The 19,096-nt window shown below is 35.8% G+C and overlaps 1 protein-coding gene across 1 annotated transcript in view; it reads right to left on the bottom strand.

Annotated features, from left to right (window-relative positions):
* Positions 1 to 19,096, bottom strand: part of LOC112162444 (glutamate receptor ionotropic, kainate 5) — a 104,825-nt gene that overhangs the window by 39,286 nt on the left and 46,443 nt on the right. Inside the window, exons 8-9 of the mRNA XM_024298231.2 lie at positions 11,734 to 11,886; positions 3,082 to 3,186 (exon numbers count right to left, since the gene is read on the bottom strand). Of these exons, the coding sequence (XP_024153999.2) occupies positions 3,082 to 3,186; positions 11,734 to 11,886 (258 nt within the window). The remainder of the gene's footprint in view (positions 1 to 3,081; positions 3,187 to 11,733; positions 11,887 to 19,096) is intronic.

Below are 19,096 nucleotides of genomic sequence, written 5' to 3'. Positions count from 1 at the left end.
GCTTTAGTATCCCATAGAATTGCGTAAACGGTCGAAGAGTTGATGTAATTTTTGTTTAAGTGTTGCTTTTCGGTGCAAACCAGCTTTTTTTCCCGTCAGAATTACCTAGTTTTTGCCAAATGTGTTAATATTTCACAACTGTAAAGTATAGAACATCAGTGCAAAGTTGCTTTTCTCTGTTTCAGAATTTGCTACCATTGCGTTTAATTGCGTAAATGTTACAGTAATTTAAAGAATTTAAACTCTGGTGCTAAAGCTTTGGTGTTAAAGGCTTGATAAAAATCAATTTTTGGCCACAAACAATTTTTTTTTTTTATATTTAACTGCTTTTTTTCTCCATTTACGATGGAGAAAAATCTAATATTTTAATTTAAGTAGAACACAAATGTATGCATTTTTTAGAGGCATGCTTTTTTAACTGGCAAGTAATTCGTCATTGTTGGCACTGTGTTGAATTTGACAAAGCAAACTCTAGGTAACGTTTTTTAGAATTTTATTAATGATATAAAATATTATCTGTTTACTGTGTAAACCCGTGTGGTTTGAATCAAGATTATCTTAACTCTCTTCAGCAACTTTCACCACTTCTGTAAACCCGTTTACCTAACATTGTATCCCTTCTTCCCACCAACACACTCTCCTCATCATTTAAACATTTTCCACAATAATTCATCTCTAACCCAAACTCTGTTTTTTCTTTTCCTCCTCCTCACACACCCCGATCATCCATTCGTTTCTATTACGTGGATGCTTTTCCACACTTTTTCCCATTCATCACTTGCTTGACTCTATCTCCATCCATTCCGTCCTCCAGCTGTTGCGCTTTCCTCATGCAGTATTTCATTTATCACATCCCTCCAACCCATACTCCCTCCTCATCCTTTCATCCATTTCTTTCTCTCAAGACACTCTGCCGATCCATTCATCTGATCTTCTTTTTCCTTTATCTTTTTCTTAGTTAGGCGCTGTCTGGAGTCGGCAGTCCGAGCAAACTCGCATGAGATGCCATCCTCTGCAAGACGCCCAGACAGCCAGTCGAATTCCCATTCATCATTTACGATGATATAGCCTCTGAGTGTAAGGCAGTTTTATGGACCTTCTGGTTCTTTAGAGACTTTCCTCTTGAAAAGAGGCAGATCATATATGGATAAAACAAAAAAGTGTGCAATGTATTATTTAAAATATCGGCTGCTGCTGAGAAATCCCCATTTCTTTTGACAGCTACGACGAGAGGAAATGAAGGAAAACTACGCAGAATCAGAACCACAGAGAAAAGCCGAGGACAAAGGGCCAGACAAATCATTCATGAAGTTTTATGAAATTAGCCCGAGGAAGTTGAATAATGTTCCTAGCAGAGTCAATAATTAAAATCAATGAAGTTGGACCTGGTTCCTCCACATTCATTCATGTTAAATAAGACCACACGTTCTTACTCATGCATATAAATCCTTCTGATCTGTTCCACCAAACGTCCTACATGTCTTCAGATCTTAACTCTGCTGATCATCCGTGGCTCGTTTGGCTTATTGTGTTGTCATTCATAATCCAGCTGATGTGTATATTTGAAATGTGATTCTCCTGCTCCTCTCCATACATTTTGGACATGTAAAAACTCACACTTTCTGCAATTTCACCAATCTTGGTGTCATTCAGGACTTTACTGCTTGTATTTTTGGTATTTATAACCTTTATAGTTTTTGAAATATCTAGCAAAATATGAACAAAAGGAAATGAATGAGAAAGTCATAAAATGTGTTATTTTTAAGTAGATTAGCAACAATTCTTTAAATATATTCATGGGCTTTGTTTTCATATTAGCATTATGCTAGCTCATTTGTGTAACTTGGCATCTAATGAGGTTTTTTATGCTAATTTGGAGTTTAGCTAATATTTTAGCAACATGCTAACGTTTTTGGCTTATTTTTTATCTACTGGGGTTTTAGGGAAATTTTGAGTTTAGCTTCTATTTTAGTATTAGGCTAAAGTTTTTGACTAATTTAGTTTTCTAAGGAAATTTAGGATATTTTGGACTCAAGCTAATATTATAGCAACATGCTAACGTTTTTGGCTAATTTGTCATCTTCTGGGTTATTAGGCTAATTTTGAGTTTAGCTTCCATTTTAGCAACAGGCTAACATTTTTGACTAATTTATAGTTTACTGAGGGATTTTAGGCTAATTTTGAGTTTAGCTTCTATTTTAGCAATACCCTAATGTTTTTGACTAATTTAGTTTATTGAAGAATTTTAAGCTATTTTGGAGTTAAGCTAATATTATAGCAACATGCTAAAGTTTTTGGCTAATTTGCCATCTTCTGGGTTTTTATGCTAAAAACTAAGGTGGTAGTGAGGTAATTGGGGACAAAGCCAGAATCTCAACTGCTCTGATACCATAGAACAAATAAGTATCAGAATTAATTTAATTTATAGCTACATTAAAAGAGGAGCCATCTTGAAATAAATCACAGCTGAATATTATTTTTAAGAATTAACTATATTAAATTTTATCTTGTGCAGTTTCAATTATTTTGCAGCTGATAGGTTGTTTTAAAGAGGACCTTGATGTAGAGTACCAATAATAAAATAAAATGTTAATCAATCAGGGCAACAAGGAAAAACAAAATTCATCCAACCTCTAAACTATCTGGGTTGAGAGTCTCAGTGAGGCAGGAATTAATCATTTTCTTTCCCAGTGTTATTCCTGCTCAATACAAATATTTCATCTAAATGAACAAGAAATCCAAAGGAAATCAGTGGCATTCTCTCTCTTTCATAAACATGCACTTCCCCTCCTGGCTATCTGACCTTGACTTAACCACAGATGAAAACTGACATTTTAATGTTAAACCTCTTGTTTTTTCTGTATTCACAGAGTATCTGCAGAGGATTTCTGGACCGTCCAGCCCAGTTGTTTCCTGATTTCATGCAGTTGCCCAAAAGTTGCAGGACACAATCAGGAGCTGGGTTTCTGTTTACCTAATTACTGCAGCATCTCCGTGTTCAAAGAAAGGAGACATTTGGATTTAATTAACACCAGTTTACTCTTTCCACTGCTCTTTCCTCGACTGTGTCGGTGTTCTGACCTCTTTATACCCGGCTGGGTGTTTTTCCAGGATCTTCAGGGTGTAATTGGTCCTCTGGCCTTTGCTGTTAAACTCGATGTGACCCGTGAGGCCGTCATACTCCACCTGACGAGAAAGAAAACAAGCTGTTTTCAAGCAACAAACAGACAAACTTGGATAATAGGGGCGTCTGTAGTTTCCATACATATATATTTGACATGTAGCTGATAGTTCTTAACCGGAGGTCTGTAGCTCCAGGTCCACATGAGGCTCTTTTATCTCTCCGTGGTGGCTCTTTGGCCAAACATAAAATAAGTCAGGGAGACTGCTGATCCAGACATGTGGACCGTCTGAGTCAGCAGCTCCTTCTAACCAAAACTACCTAAAGAAAACAAATAAACAAAGCCTGTAAATCAAGACTACCAAACCCCAAACTAAAATAACAAAACCCAGCAGAGTAAGACTGCTGAGGAGAAAGACGGGAAAATGAACAAAAAAAAAAAAAAGAAACAGCAATTTTTTAAAGTAAAGATTAGATAATTAGCATTTTTTGTGTGATGCATTCACACTATTGAGATTCTTCCGTATGTTTTTTGACACGTAAAAACTCAAGCACACTTTATGCGATTTACACAATCTTGGTATCAAAACGTTCAGCGCGTTAAGGACATTACTGCTTGTATTATTAGTAGTTGTGCACTTTACAGTTTTTGCGGATTTACACAATTTGTGCGTTTTTTCAGCCCCATTATAACTAATAGGATTTTTTTTACAAATTCCTGCAAATTACACACTTTATGCAATTTAAGCAATTTAAAACATTCAACATGTCCAGAAATTCATGCTTGGACTTCCAGCATTGTTAAAATTCATGCAAGTTACACAAAATTACACAATTTAACACAACTTTACACAATTTTACACAAATTTGTGCAAATTTTAAGCAAATTCAGCATTTTATGCAATTTTACACATCCAGCATGTTCAGGAAATTCATGCTTTTACTACACATTGTTAAATTTAAGCAATTTTAAGCTTTTACACGGTTGTGTTCACAAATTTACACAAATTGTCTGTTTTTTCCACAAAATTCTTACAACTTTTTGTGCAATTTCAAACCTATGTAATATGGGTATCAAACCGTTCAGCATGTTGAGAACATTATTACTAACTACGTTTTTTAAGCTAACTTTGAGTTTTGCTAACATATTAGCATAATTTTATCTTTTTTGGCTAATTTGACACTTTCTCTGGTTTTTAAGGCTAATTCTTAGTTAAGCTACTTTCATCAATTCCTTCAGCAATTACAGTAAGTCCTTACAGCATCTTCAGCAAATGTTTGCAGCATATTCAGCGACAACATTCAGCAAAGATGCATTCACACATGCATTATCGCAGGTAATGCAAATGAGATGATAAACTATGTAGGTTTTTAACATCCCTGTTGATCTGAAGACGTCTTGTTTGCTCAACTCTACCTCCAGAAGGAACAGATTTTATATGCAAATCAAAACTTTGGTAAAAAGTTTGATCTTTTATGAGTTAAAAGCACATATTATCTTGTGCTGCACAACATTTCAAGAAGTTCATGAAGGCAAATACACATTTCTTAAAGGATAAAGTGAGACTACGCTGCTTGTTTTGATCAGTAGAATACGAGCCCAAATGCTCTTTTACTGTAAAGGTTGCCGACCTAAACTAGAGGTTACCCATTGGTCTATTATACTTCATATAAACCAATTGTTTAGTTAACTTCAGTTTCTAACTGCTTAGTCCCTAAATATAAAAGAGGAACCAAATTATCTGTACTGGTAAAAGCTCTATCCATAGTCCTTCCTTCATCTGGGACAGCAGTCTAAGCAAAGATGCCCAGACTTCCCTCTTCCCGGCCACTTCCTGCAGCTCTTCTGGCTCTTCCGAGGCGTTCCCTGCCCAGCAGAGAGACATAGTTTCTCCAGCATGTCCTGGGTCTTCCCTGGGGCCTTCGTCGAGTGGGACATGCCCGAATCACCTCAACTGACTCCTCTCAATGTGGAAAAGAAGCCCTGCTCCAATCTGTCTCCGGGTGACTGAACTTCTCCCCCTATCTCTAAGGAAGCTCATTTCAGTCGCTTGTAATCAGGATCTCGATCCGTCGGTCACGACCCAGAGCTCATGACCACAGGTGAGTATTGGAACGAGGACGGACCGATAAATTGAGATCTTTGCGTTCTGGCTCAGCCTTCTCTTCACCACAACGGACCGGTGCAGCCACCGCATAACATGAACGCCGCTCAAATCCGCCTGTCGATCTCACACTCCAATCTTTCCTCACTCCTAACCAAGACCTAAAGATATTTTAGCCCCTCCTCCTGAGGCAGGAGCACTCCACCCGCCCAGAGAGAGCAAACTACCTTTCTCTGGTCAAGGATTTAGCAGAGCTGATCCTAATCCCAGCGGGTAAAAGTTCATTACCATATTTTTAATTAGAGTAATACGGTAGTGATGGTAATGATGGCGGCCTGACCAAAAATGTTTAAGTTTAAATTAGCTGATGGTGCAACATCGTCACAAGTTACATAAGCTATGCAATTTTAGACTCAAAATTGAAGTTCATATTGTTCCTTTCTTTAACCCATAAGCACCCATGGTGACAACAGTGTTTTTTTCTGAAAATGGAAGACATATTTAAAGAAAATTAAGCTTAAAATTGCATTTCTGGGCATTTCTTGATTCTAATTGTTGTAAAAAAGAAAATATTCCATTTGAAAATTCATGAGTCACTTTCAAAATGTTCTTGATAAACAAATCATTTATTTAAGGGACGGTTGAAGGACTCCCCAGCTAATACAGGTTTTTGTTTGCTGTGTTCTATAATTTTATTTCTGACATGAGATTATTATAGATACTGTTTGTAATGTATTTTTGTTTCATAAATAATAAATGACTCCGTAAGAATCTTACACTGCGGCAGGCCTGAGATGAAAAGTTTGCTGAATCAAGTGTGACAATAACTTTAATAATGCATCAAATCCTATAAAAACGGTTTGGTTTGCAACCCTTTTATTTCCTATAAATGCCGTTTTTGGTTGTTTTTGTTGTTTAGTTCTGTGATTTCTGGAGTGAATCTTTCTGGCAGTGTGTTGGAGGAGGTTTGGGTAACAGCTGGAGAGTCTGAAACAAAAGAAACTCTTAAGCTTTGCTCTATTTTCTGTTTTCTTTCAAAATCACACAACGACAAGCAGCATGAAGTACCACTGTCTGACATTTAAATGCTGCTTGGCCAAGTCAACAGCAAACACAAAAGCTTCAACACTAAAAAAAAATATTGTATTTTAGGTCAACATTTCAAACTGTAAACAGACATAAATCAGATGGGAAATCTGCAAAAATTAATAAAAGCTTCATGAACTAGTAATGTTGCTTTACCTGTGATAACGCTAGTATGAATACTTTTTTCTGAAAGTAGTCGCTGAAGATGCTGAAGGTTTCTGCTAAAAATTGTGACACAATTTCCTTTAATTGCTGAAGGGATTTGCTGAAAATGCAAGCTATAAGTAAAATGTTAAATTTGCTAAATTTACTGGATATTTCATTAAAGAACTATAAAAAAATGCTGAAATTGACCTAAATTTCTGACAAATGTGTAGTAAAATTGCATAAAAACCCTGATAAATGCCAATTTTGCAAAAAAAATATTAAGTTTGTTGCTTAAATATGTGCTAAACTTCAAATTAGCCCAAAAAAACCATAGTAGAGGTCAAATTAGCCAAAAAAGCTAGCTCATTGCTTAAATATTTCTAAACTCCAAAATAGAGTAAAATTCCTTAGTAAATAAAATTAGTCAAAAATGTTACCATGTTGCTAAAATAGAAGCTAAACTCCAAATCAGCATTAAGAAAGCTTTAGTAGACACATATTAGCCAAAAAGGCTAGCTTGTTGCTTAAATACGAGATAAACTCCAAAATAGCCTAAAATTCCCCAGTAAACTAAATTAGTTGAAAATGTGAGGATGTTGCTAAATAAAAAGCTTAACTCTAAAATAGCCTGCAAAACCTCAGTAGATGGCAAATTAGCCAAAAACATTAGCATGCTGCTAAAATATAAGCTAAACTCATAATTAGCATAAACAATCTCAGCAGATAACACATTAGCCAAAAAGTTAGCTTGTTGCTTAAATACTTGCTAAATTCCAAAATAGCCTAAAATTGCTCAGTAAACTAAATCTGTCAAAACGTTACATGTTCCCTAAATTGAAGCTAAATTCAAAGTTAGCCAAAAGAAGAAGAAAAAACCCAAGAGATAAATTAGCCAAAAACGTTTGCATGTTACTAAATTATTAGCTAAACTCTAAATTAGGCTAAAAAAACCCAAAAGATAACAAGTTAGCCAAAAATGTTAGCAAGTTGCTAAACTAAATTCCGAATTAGCCCAAATAACCTCAGTGGACGCCAAATTAGCAAAAACAAGCTAGCAAAGTGTTTAAACTCCAAAATAGCCTAAAATTCATCAGTAAACTAAATTAGTCAGAAACATTAGCATATTGCTAAAATATTAGCTAAACTCCAAAATTGCCTAAAAAACCCCAGTAGATAACAAATTAGGCAAAAATGTTAGCATGTTGCTAAATTAATAGCTAAACTCTAAATTGGGATAAAAAAAACCCCCAAAGATAACAAATTAGCCAAAAACATTAGCATATTGCTAAACTAAATTCCGAATTAGCCCAAATAACCTCAGTGGACGCCAAATTAGCAAAAAAAAAAAAAAGCTAGCAAATTATTTAAACACTAGCTAAACTCCAAAATAGGCTAAAATTCATCAGTAAACTAAATTAGTCAGAAACATTAGCATATTGCTAAAATATTAGCTAAACTCCAAAATAGCCTTAAAAAACCCCAGTAGACAACAAATTAGCCAAAAACGTTAGCATGTTGCTAAAATAAACTCAGTAAACTATTTTTTTTTTACTCTAAAAGGTTGAAACGTAGTCTGTGAATTTTGTTGCTAATTTACTTAAAACTTAGAAATTTAAAGACGTTCTTATTCATTTCTTATAGGGCATATTTTGTTCAATATTTAAAAACTTCTAACGTTTATGAATACCAAAAATACAAAAAGTAATGTCCTGAACAAGCTGAAAGTTTTGATATCGAGATTGCTGAAATAGCTGAAAGTGTGATTTTTTACATGCCAAAAAAACATATGGACAGGAGCAGGAGGATCAGTATAGTGTAAATACTGTATAGCATTCACACTAATTAGAAACAGTTGAATGGTTTCTGTTTGTGTCAACACTTATGGATCTTAATTCATAGATGAATTGGATAAAAAGAAAAAAGAGTAAACTGCTAACAAGTTGGCGCACAAGCTCGCAAACGCAAAACGATGCAGACTGGAAAATGGAAACCAAAATGTAGACGGCTCATCAGATCAGTAACAGAGCCGCCAGAATCTATGTGCATGCAGAAATGTGCAAACGCACGAGAGCCTTGTGTGCTGCACGGTCACTCGAGCATGCATTCGGCTCCCCGGTTCATGCGAGTTATGTGCTGTCGAGTGCACGCCTACAGTATGAATGAGTGTGTCCGTGTGCACGACTCAAGATGAATTACGATCCAGAAACGGCAGAGTGAGAGAGACAGAGAGGAAGAGAGGTCCCTGGTTGCTGCCAGATACAGAGGAGAGATGATGAAGTGATGCACTGCGAGCTACCAAAACAATATGGAGGGAAAGGCATCATCAGTGGATGGAAAAAACAAGACGTGGCAGATACAAACCAGCCAAGAGAGCGATGAGAATGAATCAAGTGGAAAAGAAAATGAGAGGAGATAGAATAGATGCCAGAGAAGCAAACGACAAGGATCAAATCGGTTCTAGTATAAGTTAAAAAACAATGAATATTTTTGACTCATAACTGGTCAACAACATGGAGATAATTGTCTTTTCTGAAGAAAAAGGTCCATAAAAATGTCAATACTTGGAAATCAAAGATGCGTGAGAAAAAAGTGGCTCTTTAGTTAAAAACAAATCATTTCTTTTCTTACTAGTAAAAGTATATATATAAGTAGAGGAGAAAAAATAATAAACTGATTCACAAACAGAAGACAGTTCATATCAAAGGTCAAACTAAGGCATTTAGACTGATTTGTGAACACCATTTACAACAGAAAATCAATTGGAGGTCACTAAACCCTTGATTCCACTGAATGGAATACAATTCAGGTGAAGGTTTCCACTCCTAGTTGGACCGTCACGGTGAAGCTAACATCAGCATCAACAATGGAGGTCATCCAGCAGCTCATTTCTTTCCGCTCGTCATTTGGTACTTTGTATCTACAAAGCATTTAATATTGTTTGAGATAACATTTTGGGTGGCGAAGAGGAATACAGATGCTTTTTTGGCGCTTTCTTTTGTGGTAATGACCTTCAACCAATCAACGGCTTTCAACAGTAGTTCTGTTCTATGAGCCTACAGCCAATGGGGGCCAAAAGTGCTACATTTTGGATTATTGGGTCCATTCTATTATGAAAATACTGTATTGTACTGGACCAGACCACTCAATGAGACTAGGGGTGTGCCAAAATATCGATATTGCAATATATCGCGATATTTAGTCCTGCGATCGATTCTCGATGGGTTCTCACCAAGGATCGATATTATATTTTCATTATTTAATTTTTGCTCTGTTGTTTCCAACAATTCTGAACTAAGTAGTGTAACTACTGATCATGTTTACTATTTTTAACATTAAATTTGACAGATAATTCCAATTTGGTTGAGGTCAATGCTCATCAAAGACATAGTATTACTGATTTCGGCAATGTTGCACAAAAGTGTCTTTAATTTGTTGCACAAAATAAGAAAAGTTGTTTATTATGATTGTGTTTAAGCTAAAAGAGATAAATAGGGATATATTTTCCCAAAAAACACATTCTTCTATATAATGCTAGTTATTAGAGAGGATTTGTACCAATTACCGCGATATTATCGATATCGTGAGCCGTGTATCGCGTATCGTAAGGTACCCAGTGATTCCCAGCCCTAAATGAGAGAAGGCTAAAGGGAACCAGAATTTGGGCAAACCGGTATACCCTAGTTTCCACTGATCTGTGCGGTACGATACGATATGGCATTGACCCATTGAACAGTACCGACCCAAACCTCTTGAGGGCCACCATCTGTTGTAGGTCACATTTTTGTTTATTCGTTCTGACATTCCTACAACTATTGACACTACTACATTTACTGCTTTGAGACATTCTATGAAGTACTGGGTGACTTTTAATTGGAAGAGACTATTTCTATGTAATCAGAGTGAGGTTAAGAGTTATGGTTTGGGTAGAAATGAATTCGGTCAACATGAATCTCCAACATGAATTTCCATCAGTTTTAAATCTTGGTCGCACATAAATTTGGGCAAATAGCCTCTCACTCTCTGTCTAAAGCTAAAACAAATATAAGAATCTCGCCAAGCGTTCTATAACTTTGAGATTTCTGTGAACTACCTGAATGCAAGTTCTTCCTGCAGACAGTCCATATCCACCCGTAAGGTCAGTCGTTATCATCTGCATGACCTTTTTTCAGCTCAGCCCCACCATAAATGAAAGTGTCTTCCCTCCTTTTAGTAAGCATATATGCAATTTAAATTCTGCAGAGGAATCCTGCTCATATTTGCAGCCTAAATTGTCTCCACGAAGTGAGTTTGCCTCTTTGTTCTGCACTTTATCAGCTCAGAGAGACAAGAAGCTCCTTTACAATATGGAAGGAAATTGGTCAGGAACACTTTAACACCAATTCATGAGCCTATTTGAACATTTTGACTGAAATAAATGAAAGAGATATGAAAGCTACACTAAAGGACATCGATAGTGAAATTGAACTATTACCTCAAACAAGACGATTCATTTTGTTTTTAAGCCTTTTCCCGCCAATGATGTTAAAAAAAATCTACACCAATGTTGATACTTTTGTCGTAAGAAAACAGGTTTGTCTTATTTGATCTTTTGAGAGTGTGATGTTCCCGGTCCATAACATGGCCACACAACAGTAATTGGGATAGGCTCCAGCAACACTGTGAAGGGACATTTTCGAGCTTGTTAAAGGGGAGGGATTTGGCTGCAGACCAGGACGCGTCCGAAAACCAGAAGCAGATTTTATTGATTTATTTTTTTCTGAAAAATCTGATTCATTTCTCAGAAGTTAAGAGTAAGGCAATCTTTGAAGTTATTTCACAAAAGTAAAAAAAAAATGCTAAGTTAAATAATTAATTTTAATTTACAGGTTTTCAATGGAAGTTGATCATGTTAGGGCTTTCTGTAACGCAGATCCGCTCTTTGCCAAGGATTTTTTTTATTAATTGCAAGTCTTACAATCTTAAAATGACAAACGTATAAGATCATAATAAATCATAGCAAAAAACTATACATATAGTATAAATATATCCTTTTAAAATTGACATTTAAAACATTTTCAGGACTGTCAAAGCTTAAAAACATGAGCAGCAACTGCGATAGTCACCAGTGCAAAATGACGTTTCAGTGAGCAAAATAAGCTCAATATGGCACAAAAATGGTTAAAGTAGTGCTTTTGAAACTGAAATTAACTAAAGAGTTTAGAATTAAAAAAAAAAAGTCAAGGACTTCTGGTTTTGAGTGGTGTTGCAGGTCCTTTTGTGTGTGTGTGCGTGTACCATTCGTAGGTAGTTCATGAGGCTGGTCCCATGCTGCCAGATGAGCGGGGAGGTGCAGCTCAACGGCTTCACTCCGATCTCCTGACTTCGGTTCAGCTCTCGCACGGCGTTGACCACCACGTGAACGCCATCAAACATCAGAGCTGCTGACAGCTGGACATGTATTGAAAGAGAGTTACTTCAAACTGATGGTAATTACGTATTTTTTCACAGTTTTAATGTAACTAATACATTCATCTATGTCTGTTCAATGTTTGAATCCAAACAAAAACATATGTATTGTGTTCATTTGGGCTGCCACACGATTATTTTAATAGTCAACTAATCACCGAATAATTTTTACGATTAGGCGACTAATAGGATCATGTGCAAACTGATGTAAAGCACAGATCTTAGCCATCGTTAGCTTTTAACGAACAAAAAACTAGATATATAGCTTTACAAGCAATATTGCTAAAGTGAATGCTGTGCGCTTAATTTGGCAGCTGAAGATGTAAGTGCTGATAGCTGAAGATGCTAAAATTGATAGCTGAAATAACTGAATAAATTCACATTAGCCTAAAACAGCCGAAACAGCTAGCATTCATCTAAAATATTAGTTGAACTCAAAAATAGCCTAAAAACTGAAAAAATCCTAAATTATCCAAAATATCTAGAATGTAACTGAAATATTAGCAACACTCCAAATTAGCCTAAAACAATCCTAAATTAGCCAAGCAACTAGGATGTAGCTGAAATATTAGCTAAACTTCAAATAAGCCTAAAAAGAATAAAAAAGCCTAAGTTAGCCAAAACAGCTAGGATGTAGCTGAAATAGTTGATAAACTTCAAAATAACCAGAAAAAACCCTGAAAAAAAACTAAAAACTGAAAAATCCTAAATGAGCCAAAACAGCTAGTATGTAGCTGAAATATTAACTACACTCCAAATTAGCCTAAAAAAACAAAAAAAAAAAATCCTAAATTAGCCAAAGTAACTAGGATGTAGCTGAAATATTAGCTAAACTCCAAATTAGTCTAAAAATTAAACCAAAAAAGCCAGAGTTAGCCAAAACAGCTAGCTTGTAGCTAAAATATTAGCTAAACACCAAGTTAGCCTAAAAACTGAAAAATCCTAAATGAGCCAAAATAGCTAGCATGTAGCTGAAATATGAGCTAAATTTCAAAATAACCTAAAAATAATCCTGAAAAAAGCCCGTTAGCCAATATAGCTAGCATGTAGCTGAAATATTAGCTAAACTCCAAGTTAGCCTTAAAAACCCTAAAGAAAACCAAAATAGTACAGAACACTAGCATAATGCCCTTATAACTTTCCACTTTACTACACTCTGACTCCATATAGTATACAGTAACGACTAATCGACGATTAAATTAGTCGTCCACTTTTTTAACAGTCGATTAGTCGAGTAATCGTGACAGCCCTTGTGTTCATAATAAGCTAACTAGCTAAATACACGTTCTGATATATATATTTTAAAAAAAATAATTTATTATTCAACCATTTCAGTAAATTGGCAATTTCAACAAATCAAATCTGGTCCCACCAATCCAAAGTGCTTTGGGTATATAATTACAAAGTGGTTGTTTACTCCAAACATTTGTTTTTTTAAAGTTACAGGTTAGTTTGATCTAAAGAAAAACGTGTTTATTCGCTAAAGTCAAAAATGAAGCCATCAGTTAACCTATAGAATAACACGTAATTCTGCATCATTGGTGAGGAAAGGAGAAAAAAAAGAGAGTGAAGAACTTTCCGTATCAGCTCATAAAAATAAGGGATCGTATCTGAGTTTACGTTCTGCTCTGTTTGGTCAGTTGTCAGTCAAATTGATGCTCTCTGGGAATCTGATAAATTGCGCGGCGACGGAGTTGCTTCATCTGCTGAAGGCTGATAAGAAAAGACAGATGTATAGGTGTGATTGCAGTTCTCGACGCGTCACTACTTTCAGGACTGAATGACTAAACTGCTTACAGTCTGAGCAGAGACAGATGAGGGAAGACAGAGGCAGGAAGTCTGGGAAATAATTGGTAGCTTTCAAAAACACGTCTGATCCAACAGCTGTTTTTATTTTTTTCTGACTCCCATGTGATACTGAATACACTTTACTCTGGAAATCTCGTTTGGTGACTTTGGAAACATGTGTGAATACCTACTGAACAAATGATAAAAATACATTTTTGCCTAGAAAACATTGAGAAAAGACTAAAGTTCATATTTTGTCAAAATGAAACAAGATTTTTGTTCAGTATTGTTTTCAGAAAAAAATAAATAAATAAAACAAAATTTTCACAAATAGTATAAATTCAATTTGTTTTAAGGCTTCACAGATTCGGTTTGGCAAAACGTTTTACGCTGGACGGCATTTCTGACACAACCCTATATTTTCTCCGGGCTGGGGACTGGCACAGGGAGACCCAGACAATGTCCGAATTCCTTCACTACTCACTACATTATGCACTACATAGTGTGTTTGCTGGTTTGTAGAGGCGTCCAAACCAACTATTCCAAAATCCACCAAATTTACCAGAAGTCTTTGCAAAAAAACTAGCTACTACTTTAGCGAATGTAGACCAGAATGCATTGCAGTTGAACAATTTTTGAGAAAAAAACCTTTTTAAATATTTTCTTTTTAATAAATCATTCACATTTTCATCATCAGAACACAGTGGGGTCATGAATAAATGTCACAAATGCTTGTATTAATTCAATTTTTACTTTGTAAAATCAGTGACGTCGTATCCGTCGTTTAAAAAAAGAAAGAAAAGTAGTGAGCATAGTGTCCGAATTCCTTTTAAAATCCAGGTCACTAGATAGTCCCGCACTATATCGTTTTTTTAGTAGCCTCGGACTTAGAACCCCTTTGTGGCTACATAGTTCAGGCTGCAGCAGGAAGGGTCATCACACACCCTAGGAGGCCGTAATGTACTTTTTATTAAAGAAAAAAAGTTAATATTTTGAACATAATAATGATCTTCACAAACGGGCAGATGGCGATAGGCATAGGCAAAACTAGGCGGTCGCCTAAGGAGCCATCTGTTAGGGGGGTGCCTAATCAAAATGATAATAAATTATTTTTATTATTATTATTTTTCTTACAGATTGACACACTACTCATTTAGTGCAAATATACAAAAGTAATAATCAAAAAACATAAGTAAAATAACTCAAAACTTTGATGTAATCAATAACTCCGCAGTGCAGTGCCCCTCCCTTCCTGACACTGCCGCTCTCTTTCTCGGTTGGGAGGAGGAGAGGAGTGCACCGTAAAATTGCATTTTGGTCAAAAAAGACGAACGCAATTGAAATTTCCCCACTTTGCCCCTGAGTAAATCCTAAATGGTGGCGCAGTTGGTTGGCGCGCTTTCCTCATAATCAATAGATTCTAAAGTCCCGGTAGGGGGCGCAATTTTCAGTTTTTGCCTAGGGCCCCTGCAGGCCAGAGTAGTCGGAGTCCAGGGTCGAGGACAGACGGCGGACAGGTACAGAGTTGGGCAAAAGACAGGATCAGGAACGAGAGAAGAGGGGTCCGAATATAACGCTCAGTATGCAGGCAGAGTGGTACAAACAATACTTCGCACTGAGCACGGCTCTGTGCTGCAGAAGAGTGATTGTTAAATTAGAGGCATGTGAGCGGCAACTGGGGTTCCTGGGAGATTTAGTGCGTTAGGATACTGGAAAAGGCTCCTCCCGGACCGGTTACCAGAGGTGGAGCCAGAGCTCTAACTCCTGACAATGATTTATTGTTTAATCTTTCAATAAATATAAATAAATGTGTCACATGACCAACAACCAGATACCACGCCTATGCTACATTCACATCGAACGTGATTTGTGGGACAAATTAGCGTGGCTTGACCTTCTCTTGCCACGTTGCCCACCAGCCTGTCAAAAATGTGTTCCTTATCCCTTTAACTGCCTCCTTGACCAAACGGTGGAAAAAATTTAGAAAACATGTTTTTAAAGATATTAATTGTGTGTATTATTACTCTCCAAGGTACGGATCCCCAAAGGGAAACTGAAGAAAAAAATTGAAAAATTAATTACAAAAAAAAAAAAGATTTCTGGTTAGTAATAGATGCCCACCAAATAGTAACTGGTGCGCATCAATTAGTAACCAGAACATTTTTTAATTCAATTTTTAGAGGAAAAAAAAGGTTACTGTCTGGTGTGCATCAGTAACTAACCAGAACTTTGTTTGGTAAAAATTGAAGCAGTAAAAAGCAAAAAAAAATCTTGATATGGAGTGTTCCGCACCAGATAGTAACTGGTGTGAAACAGTCACTACTGGTGCGCATCAGTTTTTTTTTTTTTTACTTTGATGTCCCTTTAGGGGTTCCGTACCAAGGCAATAAGCAGCATCTTGAAATACTTCTTTGGGTGTTTTTTGGGAGTAGTTAAAGGGTTAAGCTTGACGCCATAGCCACATGTGGGAGGAGCAACCAGCTAATGTTTTTAGTCTGATTGCTACATGGAGCACTGTCTGTGTATATTTCACTCACAAAGTTTGGAAGACACGGATGATGTTGAGAGATCCAGTTTATCTATCGTTAAGAGTTCTACAAAAACAGTGGTAATCGCATCTCCATCTCTGGGTCTATGTGATCATTCAAAGATTTTCCCAGTACCAGGGGGCTTCCGGTACTGGGAAATCTCTTCATCTGTAACCGCTCGCTCCGTGGCCTGAATAAGACGCCAACGTCTCCTTTGATGGATGATGATGATCACGAGTGCCGAGGCACAGTATCTTCTGTAAATAAAAGTATTGCTCTCATCTATCGTTCTTGAGTGACTTATTCAGTGAGTTGGTTTGTATTTATGTGCATAATTATGATTTAATAGAAACAGTGTAATTGCAAAATGTGTTTTTTCAACATTTCGATAAAGTTTTGCTCATATATGTAATGGAAACGCAGCTACTGATTCACCTAAAATAAGCTGAAAGATGGTAAACAGAAGACTGAGGAAGGTGAGACAAAAAAACACCTGGGGGACATTTTACATTGGATTAATTAGCTTCATTAGATGCAGACTAGAGGCATAATTGGATAGAAGAAAGGTTAATTAGGTTAACGGGCAACACATTGGGTCAGGAGAACCTCTCAAAGGTAGAAAGTTTGGTTGTTTGGTGAAAAACAAGCAAAACAGAATCACAGACTTTAAATATGTCATCATCTGCCACACTCAATATAGAAGATTTAGAGTCTGGGGATATCTCCGTGAGCAAGCGGCAGCGCTGAAAATCAATACGCTGCTGGATGTCAGTGATCTTTATGGCCTCAGGCTACGTTGCAGTAAAAACAGCCGTGATTCTATTATGGATATTACTGCATGGGCTCAGAAGCGCTTGCACAAATCACTGTCTAAAAACAGTTTGCCGTCCACTGCAGTGGGGTTAGTTCTTCAGAGCATAGAGGCAGGGGGAGAAGCATGACGTGGACCCTTACTTTAACTAGAAAAGTTGCATTACCTGTGATAATGCTTGCTGAAAGTACTTGATGAAAGTAGTCGCTGAAGATGCTGATACAATTTGCTGAATTTGCAAAATGTTACATTTGCTAGAAGACTGGAAATTTCGTTAAAGAACTATAAAAGAGCACTGAAGTTGAGATACATTTCTGAAAAAAATGAAGTAAAATTGCTAAAAAGTTTCCAATACATGCCAATTTGGCAAAAATATTTAGGTTGTTATGAGCTGAACACAAAAAAAAAAATGTAGTAGATGCCAAATTAGCCAGAAAAGCTAGGTCATTGCTTAAACACTAAATAAACTCCAAAATAGCCTAAAATTTATCAGTAGACAAAATGAGTGAAAAATATTACCCTAATGCTAAATTATTAGCTAAACTCTAAATTAGCCTTAAAAATAAAAAAACCTCAGTAGAAAAAAAATTAGTCAAAAACAGTAGCATGTTGCTAAAATATTAGCTAAACTCCAAATTAGCATTACAAAACTTTACTAGATGCCAAATTAGCAAAAAAAAAAAAAAAAAAAAAAAAAAAAGCTAGCACATTGCTTACATACTAGCTCCAAAATAGCCTAAGATTCCTCAATAAAAAAATGTAGTCGCTAAATTATTAGCTGACCTAAATTACCCTAAAAAACCCTCAGTAGCTAACAAATTAGCCAAAAACATTGAAATGTTGCTAAAATATTAGCTAAACTCCAAATTATAATTAAAAAACTTCAGTAGATGCCAAATTAGCAAATAAAAGCTAGCACATTGATAAAATACTAGCTAAACTGCAAAATAGATTAAAATTCCTTAGCAAACTTAGATAGTCAAAAAAGTTAGCCTGTTGCTAATGATTAGTTAAACTCTAAATTAGCCTAAAAAAAACCTCAATAGCACATTGCTTAAATACTAGCTAAACTCCAAAACAGCCTAAACTTCGTCAGTAAACTAAATTAGCCAAAAAAGTTAGCCTGTTGCTAATGATTAGTTAAACTCTAAATTAGCCTAAAAAAAACCTCAATAGCACATTGCTTAAATACTAGCTAAACTCCAAAACAGCCTAAACTTCGTCAGTAAACTAAATTAGCCAAAAAAGTTAGCCTGTTGCTAATGATTAGTTAAACTCTAAATTAGCCTAAAAAAAACCTCAATAGCACATTGCTTAAATACTAGCTAAACTCCAAAACAGCCTAAACTTCGTCAGTAAACTAAATTAGCCAAAAAAGTTAGCCTGTTGCTAATGATTAGTTAAACTCTAAATTAGCCTAAAAAAAACCTCAATAGCACATTGCTTAAATACTAGCTAAACTCCAAAACAGCCTAAACTTCGTCAGTAAACTAAATTAGCCAAAAAAGTTAGCCTGTTGCTAATGATTAGTTAAACTCTAAATTAGCCTAAAAAAAACCTCAATAGCACATTGCTTAAATACTAGCTAAACTCCAAAACAGCCTAAACTTCGTCAGTAAACTAAATTAGCCAAAAAAGTTAGCCTGTTGCTAATGATTAGTTAAACTCTAAATTAGCCTAAAAAAAACCTCAATAGCACATTGCTTAAATACTAGCTAAACTCCAAAACAGCCTAAACTTCGTCAGTAAACTAAATTAGCCAAAAACGTTAGCATGTTGCTAAAATATTAGCTTAACTCCAAATTAGCATTAAAAAACTTTACTAGATGCCAAATTAGCAAAAAAAAAAACAAAGCTAGCAAATTGCTTAAATAGTAGTTAAACTCCAAAATAGTCCAAACTTCCTCAGTAAACTAAATTCGTCAAAAATGTTAGTGTGTTGCTAAAATAGAATTTAAACTCTAAATTAGCCTTTAAAAAACTCAGATAACAAATTAGCCAAAAATATTTGCACGTTACTAAAATATTAGCTAAACTCCAAATCTGCATAAAAAGCTCAGTAAAG

This window comes from Oryzias melastigma, linkage group LG11, assembly GCF_002922805.2.
Source record: "Oryzias melastigma strain HK-1 linkage group LG11, ASM292280v2, whole genome shotgun sequence".
NCBI classification, from domain to species: domain Eukaryota; kingdom Metazoa; phylum Chordata; class Actinopteri; order Beloniformes; family Adrianichthyidae; genus Oryzias; species Oryzias melastigma.
This window is presented reverse-complemented; position numbering and strand designations above follow the sequence as displayed.